General features: G+C 41.4%; 1 protein-coding gene across 1 annotated transcript in view; it reads left to right on the top strand.

The window, feature by feature from the left end:
• The window catches only part of LOC119410439 (activating signal cointegrator 1 complex subunit 3), a gene marked incomplete in the record, with an annotated part of 282,415 nt that overhangs the window by 127,482 nt on the left and 132,115 nt on the right, over window positions 1-22,818 (top strand). Inside the window, 2 exon segments of the mRNA XM_037677348.1 lie at window positions 10,068-10,154; window positions 10,297-10,473. Of these exon segments, the coding sequence (XP_037533276.1) occupies window positions 10,068-10,154; window positions 10,297-10,473 (264 nt within the window).

Below are 22,818 nucleotides of genomic sequence, written 5' to 3'. Positions count from 1 at the left end.
GCCAGTTGAGGTGGCTTGGGCATCTGTTTAGGATGCCTTCTGGACGCCTCCCTGGTGAGGTGTTCCGGACACGTCCCACCGGAAGGAGATCCAGGGGAAGACCCAGGACACGCTGGAGGGACTACGTTTCTCGGCTGGCCTGGGAACGCCTCGGGATTCCCCCGGAAGAGCTGGCCCAAGTGGCTGGGGAGAGGGAAGTCTGGGCCTCCCTACTTAGGCTGCTACCCCCGCGAGCCGACCCCAGATAAGCGGAAGAAAATGGATGGATGGATGGATGGATGTTTGAAGCCTGAAATGTGGCAAAAGGATGAAAAGTTCAAGGGGGCCGAATAGTTTCGCAAGGCACTGTGTGTATATATATATATATATATATATATATATATATATATATATATATATGTATAATCTTCACCACTTGTTCTTGCCAAGGTCGGACGCTTTTCCTCTCCCTTTTTGCTTTGCTTTGCTGCTTTGCATTGTCTGTGAAACTGCTTCTGAGCCTTTTTTGCATATCTTCCGAACCATAATTATGGACTTGATTTGATCAGTTGGTCCCTCAACACGATAACATTTCTTCAAAGAGAAGGCAGGCTTTAGGTGAGCTGATTGACCCTCTTGGCACGCACGCAGCTATATATCTCATCGATTTGGAAGACTTGATGATGCGTCTATTCTCTGCTGCCATTTGTGGATTTTAAGGATGCATTTATAATTGGATTTACGACAAATGGTTCCTGCTCTTTGGATTCGGCTGGTTCCTGGTCTATCTATAATCAAGGAAGTCGTCGGCAGCAAATTTGGACCCGATCACGCAGTTTGCCTTTATGATGGCTTGGTTCCTGCCTCGAGCACCCACCCAGACTTAAATGCTTTTGGCAGAATAGATTAGATCTCGGGTTTTATTCTCAGGCACAGTCCATTGGTCTGGCCATGTAATTTTTACATTTCGGAACCAAGTGGATGGACACAGACTCAAGGTAGATGTCATTATATAGTTCTGGCTGTCCCAAAACAATTGTATGTTTATAGGCGTTGTCCTTGGCCATTCCCCGACATCCCTTGGGAATGTTTATGGATCTCACCGAAGGGAACTTGTTGATTATTCCATCCTTATCAGAATTCCTGCAGTGGCCTCGAAAGCATCCTTGGACACTTCACTGCTCTCGTCGTCTTCCCCCTCTGTGGATTGTCTATGTCACTATGTGCTTGTATGTGCGAGGTGTTTTTTTTATATATTGGGGATTTTTTTCTCAGCCAAGAAGTAAGTTTGATAGGATTTTTTTTGTCTCCAATTCCTATTTGTCTCCAGTTTCACTACTTTTTGTCTGTCTAAACAGATCTCACTTGTAAATGAGGCTTCGAGGCTCAATGTAATGTAGCTGTCTAAATAAAGGTTGAATTAATGAATACTGTATATATATATATATATATATATATATATCCTGCTAATGAACTTTTAATGAACTTTAGTTCATCATTAAATCTATGATGAACCAGATTCTACCAAAACATCTATATTTAAATTTTTATACGTTTTCTTCATCATTTGATGTATTTGCACTCATTGTGTCTACTTATACTATTTAACTAGATATGTGGTTTTGTTTCTTGTATACATTTTTTTTAAGTTTTAGCTTTGCTTGAAAGTTTAATTATTTTTCTATTTCATCCCTCCTGACCGCCAGAGGGCGGTGCTGAAAGCACTGAATGTTCCCTTTGCGCATGCGCTGTTTGAGTAGTAATACCAACGGAGTCACAGGTGTTACATGGATTACCAATCAGAGGCTATATAGCCTGTTGTCATTCGCAGCTCTGCTCCTTTTTTCTTCTCGCACATGGTTCAATTCAGGGCCTCAGTCCTTTGGACTTTTGAACTTTTCACCATCGTCGGAGGCCCAACTGCCGTTGGCGGGAGTGGGGGGAGTAGTGTGTTCGCCCTCCTAGGGGCTTCGACAGTTTAACCTTGTTCAAAGATATTCCTGCTGTTCGTTTGCATCTACGGCGGTTTTCGTCCCCCTCCCAACTTGTAGCATCTGACTACTATGTGTGTGATTCAACACTGGTGAATTGTGTTTTTACTTCTTTTTCGCCATTGGTTAGCGGTAGCGTTCGCTCCACTCCCGTTTGTTGGAGGCCTCCAGCTGCGTGGTCAGTTGGACTGTACTCCAAAGTTTGTTAATTACATAGCCAGCTGGGTTTCTGGCCTTATTTTCATTTGTGAAGGCAAGCGTTCGCGCCCCCTCTCCCAATCATTTTCACCAACCTCATAAATGGTTAGACTGAACTAGCAGTGCTAACCTGTCTGAGTTCTGGCTTTGTTTTAATTGGTGAAGGCAAGCGTTCGCGCCCCCTCTCCCAATTGTCCTCTTTTACCAAATAAGGTAGCAGCTTTAGCCTGTCTGAGTTTCTTTGCCTTAATTGGTGATTGCAAGCATGCGCGCCCCCTCTCCCAATTCTCGGCCTATCCTTTCGTCCTGTATCCTAGACGTAGCTGGCGGTGCCAGCCCCTTTGAGTTGCAGTTTTTACTTTGATTAATGTGGCTAAACTGCCTAAAGTAAGGAGCATGGATGACTCTCAATGCTAGATTGTGGGGCCGTGCTCCAGGCAGATGACGGTCACAACCTGTGTCCTGCCTGCCTTGGTCATGATCTTCTGATGGAGGCTCTATCAGAGAACCCCTGCATGAACTGTATCTTCATGCCGCGTGCCGTGAGGGTGGCTCGATTGGCCCAGTTTCGCCCCGAGTTCGGCAGTGACCTCCCACCTTCTGGGCAGGAGGCCCCACCTAGGCGCTTGAAGCGCCGGACTGAGGCCGTAGTCTCTGTTACCCTCCTAGGAGAACGTGAGCCAAGTCTGATCATGGCCTTTCCACGAGGGTGGAGCAGTTGTTCACAGAATTGGCAGAGAGGAAGTCCCTTTTTCAGGCACGCCAACTGGGGGCTGAGTCAGCGGCAGTGACTGGACTCTCCTCCCCACCAATGCCTGAGCGGAGGAAGATGTGTTATCCTTGGCTGCCTCTGCCTCTCACTTTTTAGGTGAGGAGGAGGGGCAGTCGTCTCAAGTCTCAGAGGCTGGTTTACTTTATTCGTCTCGGAGTGCAGCTAGTGGGTCAAGTGATGGCTCGATGCTGAAACCCAACAGGAGCTTTTGTGAGTCGTTCAACAAACCAGCTGGGCAGGTTCAGACTGGGATCTGACTGACGCCCTCCCAGGAGACGGTGATGCCACTAGGATGACCGTTGTATATTTCTCCCACCAGCAGCTCAGTTTCTGGGCTGCTCACGCCGTGGACCCATGAGTGGTTGCCACTCTGACCCATGGTTACCAGCTACAGTTCTGACGGCGGCCTTGCATCTCACGCTGGGTCAAGATGACTGTAATCACCGACCCGGTGAAAGCCCGAACACTAGACCAGGAACTTTCTGCCCTCCTGGCCAAGGGTGCAATCGAGGCAGTGAACCCTCTACAACAACCCAGAGGTACTCGACTTACTTCCTCGTGCAAAGATGTTGGGCGGGTTTTGTCCCATTTTAGATCTGAGGGGACTCAACCAGTACCTAAGGGTGCTGTACTTCTACATGCTTACGACAGCAGAGGTCTTTCAAGCTGTCACAAGGGGAGAATGTTTCACGTCTATAGACCTGAAAGATGCTTATTTTCATGTGTCTATTGCAGCAAAACATCGCCGCTTTCTCAGGTTTGCCTATTGGGGTAACCTCTGGCAGTTCTGGGTACTCCCATTCAGGCTCTCTCTTTCCCAGAGGGTGTTCACTCGGTGCGTGAAGGCAGCCCTTGCTCCTCTGCAAGCCTACGGAGTAAGGATCCTGCCGTACTTAGACGATTGGCTTCTCTTCGCCCCGTCTCGCACCTGTGCCTTTCGCAACACGAATCACCTGCTCGCTCGTGTCCCAGTTGGGCCTCAGTGTCAACCTGGAGAAGAGCTCCCTGATCCCTTCCCAGACAATCACCTTTCTTGGAGTGATTCTGGCTACACCCTCCATGAGAGCTCGCCCATCCACTCAAAGGGAGGGCGGCATACTCCAGCTGGTCAGTTGGTTCAAGCTGGGCAAGCAGCTTCCCTACGTTGCCTTCCTGCAGCTACTCGGCAAACTGACATCAGTCTCTTGGGTGGTAGGCCTGCTGTCACTTCGCCCCTTGCAGAAGTGGCTCAACAGCTTTCACCTGGATGTCAGACTGCACAGGCATCGCAAGTTCGCTGTGATGTGGTCATGTCTTCATGCCCTGACTCCATGGAGGGATGAAGATTATTTGTCCAGGGGTGTCCCCGTGGGAGTGGTAGTGTGTTGCAGGGAAGTGGTCATGACAGATGCCAGCTCCTTGGGATGGGGTGCTGTGTGGCAACGCAGAGCGGTTCAGGACCGCTGGGGTCAAAAGGACCGCTCCAAGCATATAAATGTGCTGGAGTTGCGTGCAGTGCATTTGGCACTCAGGTACTTCCTGCCCCACCTGGAAGGGGGGCATGCTCTTGTTTGGTCAGACAACACGTCTGTTGTCTACCACATCAACCACCAGGGGGGCGCCATGTCAGCACAACTTCTGAGAGCGTCCAGAGAGCTCCTGGAATGAGCCTCTCCTCGCCTGTCCACCCTGCGGGTGGCATACTTATCAGGGCAACATAATCAGGTCGCAGACTTTCTCTCTCACCAGGGGTCTGCTCTAGGAGAGTGGTCCCTCCACAGCGACCTAGTGCTGATGATCTGGGACCGTTTTGGTCAGGCAGAGGTAGACCTTTTTGCGACAGAAGAGTCGACTCAGTGTCTATGGTACTCCCTTACAGGGGCGTCGGGTGTGCTGGGCCAGAACGCATTGGCTCATCCTTGGTCAAGGGTCCTCTTATATGCCTTTCCACCCCTTTCTCTAATTTGGTCGACCCTTAAGAGAGTCCTCGAGGAGGGCCACAGGATGCTGCTAGTGGCTCCATATTGGCCAGCACGACCATGGTTCTCACTGCTATGGAGTCTATGTCGGGGCGTCCCATGGTGTCTTCTGACCAGGGGGGACTTGCTGTCTCAGTTGGGTGGACTGATATGGCACCTCAATCCTCAATGTCTTCGACTGTGGGTGTGGCCACTGCGAGGCTAGGACAGCAGCTAACTGGAGTTTCAAGCCCCGTCATACGCACTATCCTGGGCGCCAAGGCATCCTCTACTCGTCAGCAGTACGAAAACAGGTGGCGTCTGTTTTTCCAATGGTGTTCTGATCACAATGAGGATCCAGTCTCCTGTATAGTACCCACCATTCTGGAGTTTCTCCAGTCTCTCCTTGGTAAGGGTTGCTCTCCTTCGATGCTTAAAGTTTATGTAGTGGCAATATCATCTAATCACGCTGGCATTGATGGCTGTACGGTGGGGAGCCATAATGTATTATCTCTTTTTCTGCATCTTGCCCATAGGTTGCAACTGCTGATGGCTCCACAAGCACCAGGTTGGGATCTGCCCTTGTTTCTCGAAGCTCTGTACCACCCTCCGTTTGAGCCTCTGATGCAGGCTGGTTTCAAGTGGCTTTCATGTTAGACGGCTTTGTTGTTGGCTATTGCCTCAGCAAAGAGGGTCGGCGAACTACATGTTCTCTCAGTCAGCCCCTCGTGTCTCAGGTGGGGCCCTCAGGGCTCTGGTGTTACTTTGTGGCCAAACACCGCATTTGTACCAAAGGTGTTATCTCACTCTCACTGTAACCAACTGCTGAGGCTGGCACATTTTCAGCCTACGCCTGGCGAGGGGTCTGGATTATTGTGCCCAGTGAGAGCACTGGAGACATACGTTGCAGCTACTGCAGTTATGTAACGTTCAGACTAGCTGTTTGTACATTACGGAGGCCCTAGGTTAGGCTGTCCTCTTTCCAAACAGCACCTCTCCCACTGGATCGTGGATGTCATTTTCCATGCCTATGCCGCAGGGCACGGCCCCCTGCCGGTCGGCGTGAAGGCACACTCTACCAGGAGCATCTCCGCTTCCTGGGCAACACTGAGGAGGATTCCACTGGAAGCAATATGTGCTGTTGCATCATGGGCTTCCCCAAGCACGTTCAGATTTTACAGCGTTAACGTGGCTACCCCTCATCCCCTGGGCCAGGTTCTTCTACAAGGGTCCTCTGAGCCTCCTCAGTGAGGTGTGTGCTCAGGATTCCTTGTGAAATCATTGGTATTAGTCATTCAGTGCTTTCAGCACCTCCCTCTGACGGTCAGGAGGGATGAAATAGAACAAAAGTTACGTATGTAAATACAGTTCTATGAATCTCGGATGACCGCCAGAGCTTCTCTGTCACTCAGAATCCTTGCATTCTGCAAGAAGATTCTGTAGGAGCAGAGCTATGGATGACAACAGGCTATATAGCCTCTGATTGGTCATCCATGTCACACCTGTGACTCTGTTGGTATTACTACACGAACAGCGCATGTGCGAAGGGAACATTCAGTGCTTTCAGCACCGCCCTCTGGCGGTCATCCAGGATTCATTGAACCGTAGTTACATACGTAACTTTCATTTTATTTGTACATCTGTGGGTTAGAATAAAGTTGACCTAAAGGCTGTATCTATTCTTTAAACATGTTTGAGGGAAATATTCCTGAGAGATCCCATAATTTTATGTCTTTTTATGATTTTTCAGCTGAGTGAACTTTAATTAACAGATTATTTAATAAAGTCATTAAAGTGAAAAAAAAAAACCAGGATTTCATGATAAAACGGCACAGTTTATTTTTTTAAATCTTCACTGATAAAAATAATAATAATACATATTTTTTTAATACATAAACTATTTTTAAAAGTTGTTTTCACCCTCCGTCCCAGACCTGTCCGCAACTGCCTGCTGGGGCTTGGGTTCTGGCTAGGGCTGGTGTAAATGACAATTTTAGTAATCAAATAATCTATAGATTATTCTGACGATTAATCGAATAATCAAAAACACAATTTGTCAGGTTCTGCAGTTACTACAGTATTCATTTTATGAGTAATACAAATACACAAAAAAAGAACATTAACTAAACAACCCATTTAATTTCTCTTTTTAAAATATTTTATTGCTTAAGTTGAATTATTTTTAAACATCACATAAAAATCTAAATGCTGTAAAATATTTTTTATGGATCGGAAAACTGAATGGAATTTACAAAGTAGGATCTGGGAGGAAGGACATGATTTGGACTGAAGGTGGAGATGATCCTTCATCTTCCACCACAGACAGCAGCTGCATGTCTGTGATGATCAGATTTAAAATGCTGTTTGTGAACTCATCTGCTGCTCAACCAACATCCTGGAGCTCTTTGTACGAAGCTGTCCAACGTATGACTCTGACATTTACTGAAAAGAAGAAGAATAAAATTATTATTTGTTTGTTTGTTATTCCTTAATAAAATTTCAAGTGTAATTCACTGCATATTATAAAATTATGTAATATTGTTAAGTAATCTACACTTTCTGATGACCTGCTGCAGTCAAAGTAACATTAGTGTCAGTTGTATTTGATTTATGCTTTTATTATGTGTGAGGTTTGAGGATGATTTAATTAAAACCCTCTGTCACTGAATTATTTTAAACCATCACATAAAAATTTAAATGCTATAAATGTTTATGGATTGGAAAACTGAATTGAATCTTTGTTAGAAACTGAGTAAGATAGATAATGTAAAGTTTGAGTTTGTACATTGAGTTCTGCAGACTGTTATTATTTAGTCTTGATTGCTGAGCTATAAACAAATATAACAGTAGTAATAAATGCAAATTAATCCCAGTTTTCAGTCATAAACAGCAGCAAGAAGAAAAAAAAATCCTACTAACTCATGTAAATACATTTACACTTGAAATATTCACCCTAAATATCTAATTTAAGTCAGGATGGAAGTTCAGCAATAAATAAATGTGTCAGTCTGTTGCTGCTTTGATCTTTAACAGACTTGCATCAAGTCCTGCAGAGTTTTTGTTCCTCACACAACGTACAGACTCTGCCAGGTAGCCACTATGATTAGTCAGTATATTTAATGTTAGCAACAATATGCCTCATTTTACATCTATAGCATGACAGATTATCACACATTTAGGTGAACGTATTTTACAAAGAGAACATGATACCTGTTACAGCTGTGGACGAGTTTGATGCTACAGCGTGTGTTTTCTCTTCAGACGCTGCAACATTGACGACGTGCTGTTGTGGTTACTCCAGTTCTGCTTTGCAGTGAAAGCACCGAGCTGTGTTGTCTTTTCTGTTTAGCCTAAAATGTTCCAAACTTTTGACAGTTTTTGTTGTTTTCATGGCTCTTCTTCTACGCAGTCTCTGTTCCCTCCATAGCTACAAACTTAGCACATACGCGTTAGTGGAAGTGCTAGCATTGTGTAACACAAAAACGTTCCGGCTAGAACACAGTGCTCTGAATAGTTTAACGAAGATTCAAGGCAGATAAATTTGCGTCGAGGATTTTTTGTAATCGAGGTCCTCGAATTATTCGAGGAATCGTTTCAGCCCTAGTTCTGGCCTTACGCACTCCTACGGGTCAGCAGCTGAGAGGATCCTCCGTGGTGACCAGCAGAGTTCGGAGCCGGGGAAGTGACGCCCTGCTCGGCCTGAAGGGGCACCAAGGCTCCAGTGGAGAGGACCAGGGGGACCGGCGAGCTCCATCTAGCTCGCTCTGAATTTTGTCGTTGATCACCAAATGCAAAAAAGGCCTGCATTTCAGCGTTAAAACACGGTGTTGTCATTATTGTTTTTAAAATTTTTAAAACAGGTCCAGTCACTCCTCAGAGTTTGAGTTATTGCAAATGGCGGATTGGGTTGTTGTGAAAGTTTCTCAACCAACCAGTGGCTCCACCCCCTGACCAGTCAGTGACCGACATTGTTCTGACGTCACGTTTTAAGGCCAGCCCGGTACGCTTGGAACCAGAGCAAAGTGGGTCCTGAAAAACGGGCTGGCTCCACGAATCATTGCTAGTGGAATAGCCTTGGAGCCGTGTTGAACCGAGTCGAACTGTGCCTAACAGGTGCTAATGGAAAAGGGACACACTGTTATATATGATATATATATTTAGTACTTACTTGGTATTTGCTTACCTTATGTACTCAGAAGTGGTATGCACATAATATGTAAGCAATTTACATTAAGTACATACCCTGTAATGTCAATTTTATTTATACAGCACATTTAAAACCAACAATGTAGTTTGCAAACAGGAAATCTAGCAATAAAATAAATGAAAGATCAAACTTTAAAAAACACTAGTTCTGATAACACTCAAACAGAACTTGAATTAAAAGCCAGAGTAAAAAAAGTGAGTTTTGGTGGGATTTGAAGGACTGTACGGACTCTGTAGAATGAATTCAATGGGCAGATTATTCCAGAGTCTGGGGGCTTCCGATCCGCTCTACACTTTAATTTAGCCCTCGGCTGCACTAAAAGCATCTGAATAGAGGATCTCAGTGCTCTGTTTGGGTTGTAAAAATGCAAAAGCTCCTTTAAATAACTGGGTGTCATATAAAGCAATAAAAGTCAGTAAAATAATTTTCAAATCATTAAGAAAGTTTAACAGACAGCCAGTGTAAATCAGCTAAAACAGGAGTGTAGGAACTAACCGGGCTGTACCAGCTTATCTTCTTTTACAAAGTGTTCTCCTGTACATGAAGTATTCCACATCAGGGCAGCTGCCAAGGAAGGTACTAAGTGGTTTGTGTACATAACAGACAGAAGTGGGTACATTTAGGCCGAGGCAGGTACAGAGTGGCCAGGGCCAGATTTCCGTAATTATTTTGTGTCCTAAATACACAAGAACAAATTGATGAAACTTGCAGAGGGATGAATTGATTTGGAGCCATCATGGATTCATATTTGCTTGTGTCTTGGCACCAAAGGTATTTCAGAAATGTGTTTGTCTTCATCTATTTCTAACCTTAAACAAGGCATTTTTAAAACATGTTTGGATAAAACTCCAGTCTCTTCCTTATGGGTATATGAGGACTCAGATTGTGTTGTAAAGAGCTTTGATGATCTTGAATAGATAGAAATGTACTGTACAAATACAGTTCATTTACCATTTACTGACAAATGTTCCCTGTGTGTGAAGACATTCAACGAACTGTTCAACTCTCAGAGGACTGAAGCTGACATCCTCAGCATTGTGTCCAAGGCTGAAGAGTTCGACCAACTTAAGGTATGAGGTTAAGCCTTAAATAGGGCTGCTTGATGTTCTGACTTCACCAACATGCTACAAAGGGTTTAACATTTTAAAACATTTAAAGTCTAACTTTAAATCTGAAAGCAGCTGTCAATCATTAATGGGAATGTATTGGCAGGTTCGAGAGGAGGAGTTGGAAGAATTGGACCAGATGCTTTGTAATTACTGCGAGCTGCCAGCTGCCGGTGGGGCCGAAAATGGTTACGGCAAAGTGAACATCTTACTCCAGACTTACATCGGTCGAGGAGAAGTGGATAGCTTCTCACTCATCTCTGATCTGTCATATGTGGCACAGGTGAGGGTCAAACGGCAAGCACATTAACAAACACTCTTAACTGTCCCTGAAACAACAAATCAAACTGTCCGCACACAGAAAAGACTACAAATGAATGCAATGGAGCTGCAGGTAACAATAAGTTAATGACTTGTTGTACTGGTTTTGACTGTTAGTTACAATTTTGGGGAAATTATTTTTGGACATTTGTGCGTTGACTACTTTTTTTTTTCAGTTTCATCTTTGTTGATACAGCAGTGAACAATGTGACATAAGCCAATCAAAATCAAATCCTTTATTTGTAAAGCACACCTAAAACAAAACTGCTGTTCTGAGTAGGGCTGTTATTGGGACTCCTTTTATGGTTGTGTCTTCTATTTCCTTCCACGCTGCAGTGCATGTTGGTGAACACAGACAAACTAAAGGTCTCGGGCTGCGTGATAGTAATCCTGTAAACAGGGAAGGCCCATTCCACCCTTTTCTTTTCTTAATTTCAGCGTCTTGAATTTGATTCCGGCCTTTTTTCCCTGCCACAAATACTTTGCTATTAATCTGTCCCAATGTAAGGACTGTTTAGGTGGGATTTTGACTGGTAAACATTGAAATATACAGTTCAGAAAATGATCAAGATGGCCGCTGACTAGGGAGGTTGTCTGGATCTGACCTACAATCTAGTGAAAATCTACTGAATATCTGGAAAACAACTCAACATCCAAGCAAATGTTGGAGTTTTGCACTTTGATATTCAACTAATGTTTAGATTTGTAGGATCATTTCTGCTATTTTTCAACCTTTAAGCACATTTTGAATACATGTGCTTAAACAAGCAGCAAAGGCCTAGTGAATTACCAGGATTCTCAGCAGCCAACAAGCAGTAAAAAATGGCTCCAAACTTGACAAAAGACATGGAAGAACTCAAGCTATCATTGAATGTCATGTCAGAAGAACTGAGCAAGGTGGTGAAGCAACAAACAAGTCTGATGCGTTTGATTGGAGAATTTCAACAACTGAAAGTGATTATCAAAGAGAAGGATGAGAAGATTGAAGAGCTGGATAAAAGAGTGGAGGACCTGGAACAGTACACAAGAAAGGAGGACGTGGTGATATCTGGACTTAAAACGACACACCGCACATATGCAAGGACAACAGCAGAAGACAATGAAGGGGAAGATGCACCACCAGATGAACTACTTTCACTTGAGCAGCAAGTCATCAAGTTCTTCAGCAGCAAGGACATTTTGCTGGATACTAAAACTATAGCTGCTTGCTACACAGTGCCGCAAAAACAAAATGCAAGCTTGGATAAACGCAAAAAAAGACCAAATATCATCGTTCGATTTGTGAGTACAAAACACAAAACTGAACTGCTAAAAGTTGTTAAAAAACTGAAGGGTACAGATGTGTTTGTAAATGAACACCTCACAAAGAAGAATGCAGAGATTGCTTACCAAGCGAGGATTCTGAAGAAGGAGAAAAAAATACAAGCTACATGGACTAGGAACTGTAAAATATTGATAAAACTTAATGGTTCTCCTGAGCAGGCCAAAGTCCTAACTATCAAAAATGTTTCTGAGCTGGAGAAATATAGATGAACAATGTGGTTTACTTTTTTTAAATTTTGTTTTTCTGTCAGTCTGGTTTCTGTACATGCTGATGAGGTGAACGACATATTATTTATCCATGGATGAAAGTACACAATTTAAGTGTTTCGATTTTAAAGATCACAAGTTTTATGATATAGAAACTGATATAGACCCAGAGACAAATTTCAGTCATAATACTAAACCACACTGTGAATATTATTCTGAAGGCAGTGTTAATGTGGGGTGGGGGGGCTTCTCACTTATTCACTTTAATAGTAGGAGCATGCAAAGCAATTTCTCTAAAATAAAAAGCTGCCTTCAAACATTTGATGAGAAATTTAGTGTAGTAGCAATCTCAGAAACCTGGATCACTGAAGGAAATGAACTGTTGGATGGTCTGGATGGATATCAAATGTTTGTTCAAAACAGGTTTAACAAAAGAGGAGGAGGTGTTGCACTGTTTATTCAGTCAGGACTGAAATGTAAGGTTATTGATAAAATGACATTTTCAGTTGATAACTTGATGGAATGTTTATCTGTTAAAATTGAGGGTAATAGATCTGAGCATATGTTAATTAGTTGTGTTTATAGAACTCCTAGCTCATGCATAGATGAGTTTAGTAAGAAAACATTAGAGATGTATGAGAGGTATAATGAAAAATTTACTTTTATTTGTGGGGATTTTAATATTGATTTGTTGAAAAATAATGAACATAACAAAACAACTGAATTTGTCGACACAATGTTTGGTTTAGGTTTCTATCCATTAATATTAAGACCTACTCGAATAACCAAAGACAGTGCTTCACTGATTGACAATATTTTTATAAATAAGTTCAATGTGAAAACAAAAAGTGGACTGTTGATAACTGATATTACTGATCATTTGCCAGTGTTTACTGTGTTGGATACTAGTCATCAGTTTAATTTAAATATGACAAAGCCAGCTCCTAATCTAGTTAGAGCTAAATCACCTGAAGCTGTGGAAGAAATGAAAGCAGAGTTACTAAATTATAATTGGCTAAATGTTTTTGTTGATGACGTCAATGAGTCATATAATACATTTTTGGAAATATTTGAAAGAAGCTATAATCATCATTGTCCCTTTAAAGAATACAAACAAACATCAAAAAACCGATTGACTCCCTGGATGACAAAGAGTCTGGAAAAGTCGTGTAAAAAGAAAAACAAGTTATATAAGGATTTTATTAGGTGCCCAACCCAGGAAAAAGAAGACAAATATAAAAAATATAAAAACAAATTAACATCAGTGCTGAGAAAGCAAAAACTATATTATTATGATAAGCTATTGCAAAAATACAGCAATGATATTAAGGGTACTTGGAAGATAATTAATAGTGTCATTAAAAATCATAAAGACAGAGATTTGGCAATGTGTATTAAACATAATAACACCACAATGGAAAATAAAGAGGATATTGTTGAAGTCTTCAATCAGTTCTTTGTTAATATTGGTCCTAATTTAGTAAATGAGTTGCCAAAGGCTAGAGATGAAAAACTCAATTATACATTTAATAATATTAATACAATGTTTCTTGGAGGAGTGAGTGAAAGTGAGGTAATCGAAGTAGTTAAAAAATTAAAAAATAAGAAATCCAAAGACTGTAATTATATTGATATGGCTATTGTGAAAGAAGTTATTTATAGTATTATTAAACCTATCACCTATATCTGTAATAGATCATTCTTAACTGGAGAATTTCCTGATAAAATGAAAGTAGCCAAGGTGTTTCCAGTCCACAAAAATGGTAATAAGCAAAATGTAACAAATTATAGACCTATTTCATTGCTACCACAGTTTTCTAAAATCCTGGAAAAAATATTCATAAAAAGGCTGGACTCCTTTCTTAATAAAAACAATATATTAAATGAACACCAGTACGGCTTCAGAAACAACTACTCCACAACTTTAGCTGTGATGGAGTTTGTGGAACACGTTGCTGCAGCCGTTGATCGGAAACTTAATACAGTGGGAGTGTTCATTGATTTAAGTAAGGCGTTTGACACTATTGACCATGAACGACTACTGTGGAAATGTGAACAATATGGCTTACGGGGGGTTACACATCAGTGGTTAAAGAGTTACTTGAGTAATAGATTACAATATGTACAAATTAACAATACAAAGTCACAAACTGAAACTATAAAATGTGGTCTTCCTCAAGGCTCGGTTCTAGGACCTAAATTATTTATACTTTATGTGAACGATATTTTTACAGTATCCAATATTTTGAAATTTATAATGTTTGCTGATGATACAAATTTTTTTCTTTCTGGAAAGAATATGGATGAACTAATACAAATAGTAGAAAAAGAGCTAGCTGAGTTAAAAAAGTGGTTTGATTACAATAAGTTATCATTAAATGGACAAAAAACAAAATTTATGGTATTTTCTGGTAATCGGATTTACAATAATGTAAAGTTACATCTAAATGGAGTTGAAATCGACAGAGTTTATGAGACAAAGTTTTTAGGTATCATTCTGGACAACAAACTTAGTTGGAAGCCTCATATTGAATATATTAGAAATAAAGTTTCAAAAACTGTTGGAATATTGTTTAAAATAAAAGATTTAATAAATGTAAAAGGCTTGCATATTATATACTCTTCCTTGGTTATGCCCTATTTGTCATACTGTGCAGAAATATGGGGAAATGCTAATAAAACAACTATTGACATATTAGTAAAGTTACAAAAAAAAGCAATTAGGCTTATTAATAAAGTGGGATATTGTGAACCAACTAATAAACTTTTTATTCAAAGTAACACCTTAAAAGTTAATGACATTGTAAATATAAAAATACTGGAAATAATGTATAAAGCAGTGAATAAAAGTCTTCCTTCTGGAATTCAGAAATTATTTAAGTTAAGGGAGAGTAATTATAATTTACGAGGTTTATTAATATTTGAACAAGCTAAAGAGAAAAGTAAAGTAAAATCTAGATGCATTTCAGTTGTCGGTGTGAAATTGTGGAATGAATTGAATGATGAACTCAAATTATGTGCTTTTTTGTTGAGCTTTAAAAGGTCCATAAAAGGTAAAATTATAAAAGCTTATACTGTTATGTAGATGTATATATGTAGTGTTTAACAATGTATGTATGTAATGTAAGTATGCTTATACATATACACAGACATATTTTTATATAGATATGTGTATATGTAATGTATGTATATATATGGACAGTAGATATATTTTATTATTGAAGACTGCTGAGTCTATGAACAGGGTAGGCAAGTATAAGCCTCGGCTTCAGCCTATTCCTTTTTTGGTAAATTATTGATTTGTCAAAAGTAGTCTATATTGTTTTCCTTTTTCTGTAATGGTAATTTACCAAAATAAAAATAAAGTTGAGTTGAGAAATAAGTACAGCATCCATGGAAGTATATTAATCCTGATGGATTCTATCCAGGATTTTAAACTTAAAAAGGGAATAACGTTCCATCTATGTATATCAGACTTTATTTTTTAATTTAAAGGGCCATAGTTTATATCAAAGAGTCTCGAGAAGTCCCGAGGTAGTGATACACCCAAATATTTAATAGAATCAGTGTCCCAATTCCAACTGTGCTCAGTCTTAATTAAAGTTGGGGGGTCATAGTTAAATGTTAATACTTGAGTTTTGTTCAATTCGATTCAATTCAATTCAAAAATACTTTATTAATCCCAGAGGGAAATTATTTGTTGTTGTAACTCATTATCCTAATTACATTAAGAGATGTTATAGATGCTGATGCTGTAGACAGGAAGGATCTTTTGTAAAGGTCCATCCCACAGTGGATCCTAAGAAACTGGCTGCAGATGCCGTCCGATCCGTCCACCCAGACTCGACTGGCCTCTCGATTCCCCCGGGCTATAGGACCGCCCGAATGCTGAGCAGAACTCCTCCCAGAGCAATGGCCACTCCTCCCAGCAGTCTGCTGAGCTCCTCATCGCTGTGGACAGCCAACTGTAGGTGCTGAGGGACGATCCTGTCCTTCAGCTGTCATGAGCCGTGTTTCCTGCTAGTTCCAGGATCTCAGCAGTCAGGTACTCGAGCACAGCTGGCAGGTAGATGAGAATGCATCCACAGAACATCCTTTCAACTCACTTGAGATTTGGGGCTGTAGTTGAGATATTATTTGAGCTTTTGAGATGTTCTAGAATTGCGCCGCTCAAGGTGGCTGCATGTTGGAGCAGCTCTGTTACTTTTATTCTGAGATTTTGCTTTTGGAAACTTTAATTCCTCTTTTGCTGAATGCAAAGCACATTTTTTGGATGATTGATGATTGTTTCCTCTGGTATCAGATGCTGTGCAGCTCAAAGGATTTTTACTGAAACTTTTTTTAGTTTTGGACATTTTGTTATGATGTGTAACCATGGCAACAAGGCAGTTTTCTACAACCAACAGCAGCTGATTAACGTCTCAAACGCTCAAATAATATCTCAACTACAGCCCCAAATCTCAAATGAGTTGAAAAGGATGTTCTGTGGATGCATTCTCATCTACCTGCCAGCTGTGCTCGAGTGCCTGACCACTGAGATCCTGGAACTAGCAGGAAACACGGCTCATGACAGCTGAAGGACGGGATCGTTCCTCGGTACCTACAGCTGGCTGTCCACAGTGACAAGGAGCTCGGCAGACTGCTGGGAGGAGTGGCCATCGCTCTGGGAGGAGTTCTGCCCGGCATTCGGGTGGTCCTACAGCCCGGGGGAACTGAGAGGCCTGCCGAGTCTGGGTGGACGGATCGGACGGCATCTGCGACCAGTTTCTTAGGATCCACTGTGGGATGGACCTTTACAAGAGATCCTTCCTGTCTACAGTCATCAGCATCTATAACATCTCTTAATGAAATGAGGATAACGAGCTACAATAACAAATAATTTCCCTCTGGGATTAATAAAGTATTTTGAATTGAATTGAATTGAATTAATCAGCTGCTGTTGGTTGTAGAAAACTGCCTTGTTGCCATGGTTACGCATCATAACAAATCTCCAAAACTAAAAAAAGTTACAGTAAAAATCCTTCCAGCTGCACAGCATCTGATACCAGAGGAAACAATCATCCAAAAAATGTGATTTACATCCAGAAAAAGAGGAATTAAAGTTTCCAAAAGCAAAATCTCTGAATGAAAGTAACAGAGCTGCTCCAACATGCAGCCACCTTGAGCGGCGCAATTCTAGAACATATTGATTGATATTGATTGAACATGTTGATATTGATTTTGTATCCAGAAAGTAAACAAAACTCTTCCAGCAAATTCATCAGTTTAGGGAATGTCTGTGTTATACTTATCAATAAATCGTCTGCAAATAGGGACAATTTTTGCTCCCCGGATGTCATTGTAACCCCTTTTATATCTGACCTCTGCCTGATCAATTGACTCTTGGGTTCTATAAACAAGGCGAAGAGGAGTGGCGACGCACAACATCCTTTTCTTGTTCCTCTTTCCAAATTGAATGAATTGGTCAAGTCTCCATTGATTTTAATTCTGGCTGTTGGCTTATTGTATAGCGCAGCAAATGTATTAATTATAGTTGTGTGGAAGCCAATTTTTGAAAGCACTTTATATAAAAAGGACCACCTCACTGAATCAAATGCTTTCTCTGCATCTAAACTTAATATCAGTGCCTCTTGTTGTTGCTGTGTGACTTGTCTCATAATGTGCAGTGTTTTTCTAATATTGTCTTGGGTTTGTCTTTGTCTGACAAAGCCAGTCTGGTCCTTATGTATTAAAGTAGACCTTTTTCACCACAACCAGAAGTAGCGTGTCATGGTGCTGGGTTACTTCCGGCTTTCGCGAGTCTATGCAAATGCAAGGCTTTTCTTTCGCTGATGTGGAGGAAATCGCAGCAGTGAATTCTTGAACCAATAAACTTGAGAAAGGATAAAAGTTCTTCCATGAAGAATATATCCACAGCTATCAAGGTAAGAAAAGACGTCACTTAGCTAGCTAACCGTTAGCTACAACATATGAAGTACATAAACATCGTAATAAAGCCTAATTTATTGTGCTAAATTATTTGGAGTATTTGAGACAGACGTGGTATGAACTTATTGTTGATAACAATATTGTGAGGGGACGGCGACCACCATTAACTGACATAATGGCTGAAAATTTTTGCACTTTGTCCACCCCCAAGAATCTTAAGTAAACAGTGAGTGGAGCGGGGCTTGTTTATTTAGTGCAGCTGTTGGCAACAAAAAAGGTTAAATCATGCCATCTGGACACATTTCTTTAAGGGAGAAACATTTCGTCCTTCATCCAAAAGACTTCTTCAGTCTGAGGCCTGCTAACCCAGATCTGTCTCAAAAAAGCTCTTAGCAACCATGAAGCTAAGCTAATCAGAGCCACCTTTAATTATTCCCACTGTGCTGCCTTTTGTTCAAAAACAATAGTAAGTCCATCACATAAGTTACATAAATGAGGTGATTAATAAGTTCATAGTTAATTAAAGTAAAATGCTAAAAACTGTTTTTGAGTTTGAATTCTAATCGAAGTTGGACATCTGCTCTTTGTCTTATTGTACGTGCAGTACATGAGGTAATGAGTGCTCTCACCACAGAACAATCTTTGACATATCCTGATGCATGCTCAGTAATCCATCCATACATACACACATGCACCTGGACAGGGCAGGCAGCACTGTAAGAGTCATGTTCTTTGACTTTTCTAGTGCTTTTAACACCATCAGACCTGCTCTACTCTGCAGTAAGCTCCTGGACATGCAGGTGAAGGACTCACTGATCATCTGGATCAGAGACTACCTCACAGGTAGGCCACAGTATGTGAGGCTGCAGAACACCACTATACTGAGCAGCACACAGGCTCCTCAGGGGACGGTCCTCTCACCATTTCTGTTCACCCTCTACACCTTGGACTTCAGGTACAACTCACAATCCTGCCATCTACAGAAGTTCTCGGATGACTTTGTCATTATGGGCTGCATCACTGGTGACCAGGAAGCTGAATACAGAGGTGTGGTGGACAGCTTTGTGGAGTGGTGTGGACAGAACCACCTGCAACTCAACATTGGAAAAAACTAAAGAGCTGCAGGTGGACTACAGGAAGCCCCCCCCCCCCCCCCCCCAACCCTATCAACATCAGAGGTACTAAGTTGAACACTGTGGACTGCTACAAGTACCTGGGGGTCCACCTAGACAATAAACTGGACTGGACAGCTAACACCAATGCCCTCTACAAGAAATGGCAGAGTCACCTTTTTCTTCTGAGGAGACTCAGGTCCATTAACATCTGCAGGACTATGCTGCAGATGTTTTACTACTTGGTGGTCTCTGCAGGACCATGCTGCAGATGTTTTACCACTCGGTGGTCTCCAGCATCTTCTTCCACGTTGTGGTGTGCTGGAGCAGCAGGTAAAGAAAGCTGATGCCAACAGACTTGATAAGCTCATCAAGAGAGCTGGTTCAGTTCTGGGAGTGGACCTGCAGTCTCTGACAGGTGTGTGAACAGAGGATGCTGAGGAACCTGCTCCAGATCCTGAACAACGTCACATCCCCTGGATGACACACTGGACTCTAACCGCAGCACCTTCATTCGTAGACTGAGACCACCGAGGTGCTCCACAGAACAACACAGGAAGTCCTTCAAACTTTTCAACTCCTCCCCCTTTCTGCACAGAGGACAATAAAATTAATCCTGTACCACAATAAACTTTAATGTTTCTGTCTGACCTGTTTGAGAACTTAAATGTTGGTATTTTTTATATATTTTTATAGTCTCTGTTATTTTCACATTTTGTGATTCTTGTGTATGTTCCTTGTAGTGAACTAAGCCTCAGGTCAAAATCTGGCCCTGAGGGCCTTCCTGGGACAAGAACAGTCATTTCATTGATTTGAGTCCAGAAACACAAAATTAAGTTCATCCAGAGACTTTCTAAGTGTGTCCTGCACTGATCAATTGAAAGAACACTCTCTTTTTTATTATCATTACTATTTTACAAATGTCTTGATAATCAAAAGTGTGTTTAGTTCAAACCATTTTAAATGTTGAAGTGAACTACTCATTTTAAATCAACTGTGAAACAATATAAATGATTTTTAATCCTCATTCAAAGTAGAAATCTAGTTAATGTCTGTTACAGAGTAATTATTCATTTTCTTGATCTTCTGTCTGAAATGAGCAGGTTGTAAGTCGGTCAAAAGTCGGACACAAACGCAAACAAGTTTGTTGGAACGAACTGTCATGTTTTTAAATCCTCTCAGACGTAAATAGAGAAGCTGGCACCTGTTTCCTCCCATCTCGCCTGAACATTTCTCTTGTCTGTTTCAAAAACATTTTCTGTCTGTTCCAAAACATTTTTCTGTTTTTCTGACTTCTAGTGACCTCTTACGTCACTAAAAACACACCCCCTGATTGGCTCTTTCAGCCAATCAGGACTTCCCAAATGAACCGGAAACAGAACTCTTTAAATGTCGACACTTCCTAGTTCCAACCAGTGCGGTGGGAGAGCAGTTCAGTTCGGAGGGCAGAACCGAACAGAAAAGTTGCTGGAGAGAACAAGAAGTTCCAGACATGATCCGAAGTTCTTCCGAGTCTCGTGGGAATTATGGAATCTTCCACATCTGAGTGGAACCTCTGACGTACTTACTCCTCATGTGAGTCCACCCGTGAGGTGAACGTGTGTTGAACGAAGTACCGTCACTACTCCGGACGTTTCCCAACCATCCTACGGAGACGCTGGAAATGGTAGCGTTAAATGGAACTCCGTACCAGCTGATTCATCTTCAAAGAGGTAACGAGTCGATTTCCTACCGAAGCGTACCAAGGTGAAACTGGGTTCGAATGGAGAGTGCCGTTCTTATACAGTTACATTTTCCCTCACACATCTTTTCTCTCCAGATAAACTCCCTCATTTCCCATCTTTAAAACTCTTCTATCTTGCCAGTAAATCATCCAGATATTTTCATAAATGTCTGTTGTAATTAAGCTGTGTTATTGCTTCAATCAGAATAATCACGTGTACAATGTTTGATGTTAAACTTTGATTCTGTTAATAAATGACCGCATTCATTTTGATGGGTCAAAAAAAATTAACGTCTCACGTCACTGATCTCTGTCACATATCTGTCAAGTAGCTCGAAAAAGAGAGAACCCGTTTAAATTAAGTATAATATCAGGTACTTGAACTAGTCCAGATATTATAACATGTAGTGGAGCTCCGAAGCTAACAAAGCTAACCGACCTATCTCACTACATCCTTTATACTGAAACTCTGGCACAACAATTTCCTGCGGGGTCAATAAAGTTCTAGCTTATCTTATTATCTTAACCGGCTTCTTCCTTTTTGGGTCATGAGGGTCACTGGTGCCCATGTCCAGCTATCACTTTGTGAGAGGTGGAGTACACACTGTAAAGGTCTCCAGTCCATCACAGGGACACAGAGACAAATGAAACAAACAACCATTCACTCTCTTTCTCTCACCTAGGGACAATTTAGAGTTACCAATCAGTCTAACATGCATGTTTTTGTCTGTGGGAGGAAACCGGAGTACCCGGAGAAAACCCACACATGCACTGAGAGAACATGCAAACTCCACCTAGAAAGGCCCCTGGACTGGGATTTGAACCGGGTAAACCTGCTTGCTGAGAGGTAGCAGCTCTATCAACTACGCCACTGTGCTGCTCCTCAATAATCCAGGTAGAAAAATCTAACAATGTTAAGTCAGATCCTCTGGACCTGGTCTTCTAAATATTTGACATACTTTCTCCGGTAATCAATCAACCTTTATTTAGACAGGTAAATCCCATTGAGCCTCGAGGACTCATTTACAAGAGAGACCTGATTTCAACAAAGAAAGATGACAACAATGGACAACAGCAACAACAATAAACAATTATAAAAAAGCGTACTAGTTTTTTTTTTTTTTTTTTTTTTAACAAATAGGATGGCTAAAAGGAAAAAACAAAACAAAAAACAGCTAGATTCCAAGACAAATGTAGAAAACTAAAAACAGGAACATGCCAGCATTGGACCCTGCCAGGAGTCCAACAGATTCTTAAAGACACTTAGAGAGGTCAAGGTCGAGAGCTTCAAATCTTTTTGTAAGATGTTCCAGGAAACAGGAGCAGAATAGGAGAAGGCCCTTTTGCCTAGTTCAGTCCTCATTGAGGGAACACTGCAGGTAATAATGTCCTGAGAGCGCACTCCGTAGCTGCACTCACGCAGAGACATGTAGGAGGAGATGTATGAAGGCAACAGACCAAGAAGTGATTTAAAGATGAAAATATACCAGTGAGAGAGTCTGCGTGAAGTTAATGATGTCCAGTTAACCAGTGAATACAGTGTGCAGTGGTGGGTACGATAATCACAGCCAGTTATGAATCTTAGTGCACCATGATAGACAGCATCCAACATCTGCAAGGTTCTTGTAGGAGCGTTCATGTAAATAATATCACCGTAATCAATTGAGGGAAGGAAAGTCACAGATACAAGGCGTTTTCTAGCATTCAGGGTTAGACAGGATCTGTTTCTGAAAAAGAAACCCAGTTTAACTTTCAGTTTCTTTATCAAGTTTTCCACATGGAGCTTAAAAGAAAGATGTGAGTCGACCAAGATACCCAAATATTTATAGGAATCAACAAACTCAATGGGGACACCATTTGAGGATAAAATCGGAGGTAGAACTGCTGGGACCAACTTCCTATTTGAAAAAAGCATCCCTTTGGTTTTGTCGGCATTTAGGACAAGTTTGAGGCGAAACAAATCAGTCTGGATGATGTTGAATGCAGATTTCAAAAGCTGGAAAGCCTTAGCAAC

The sequence above is a fragment of the Nematolebias whitei genome, chromosome 5, assembly GCF_014905685.2.
Source record: "Nematolebias whitei isolate Nwh7 chromosome 5, NemWhi1, whole genome shotgun sequence".
Taxonomy (NCBI): domain Eukaryota; kingdom Metazoa; phylum Chordata; class Actinopteri; order Cyprinodontiformes; family Rivulidae; genus Nematolebias; species Nematolebias whitei.
This window is presented reverse-complemented; position numbering and strand designations above follow the sequence as displayed.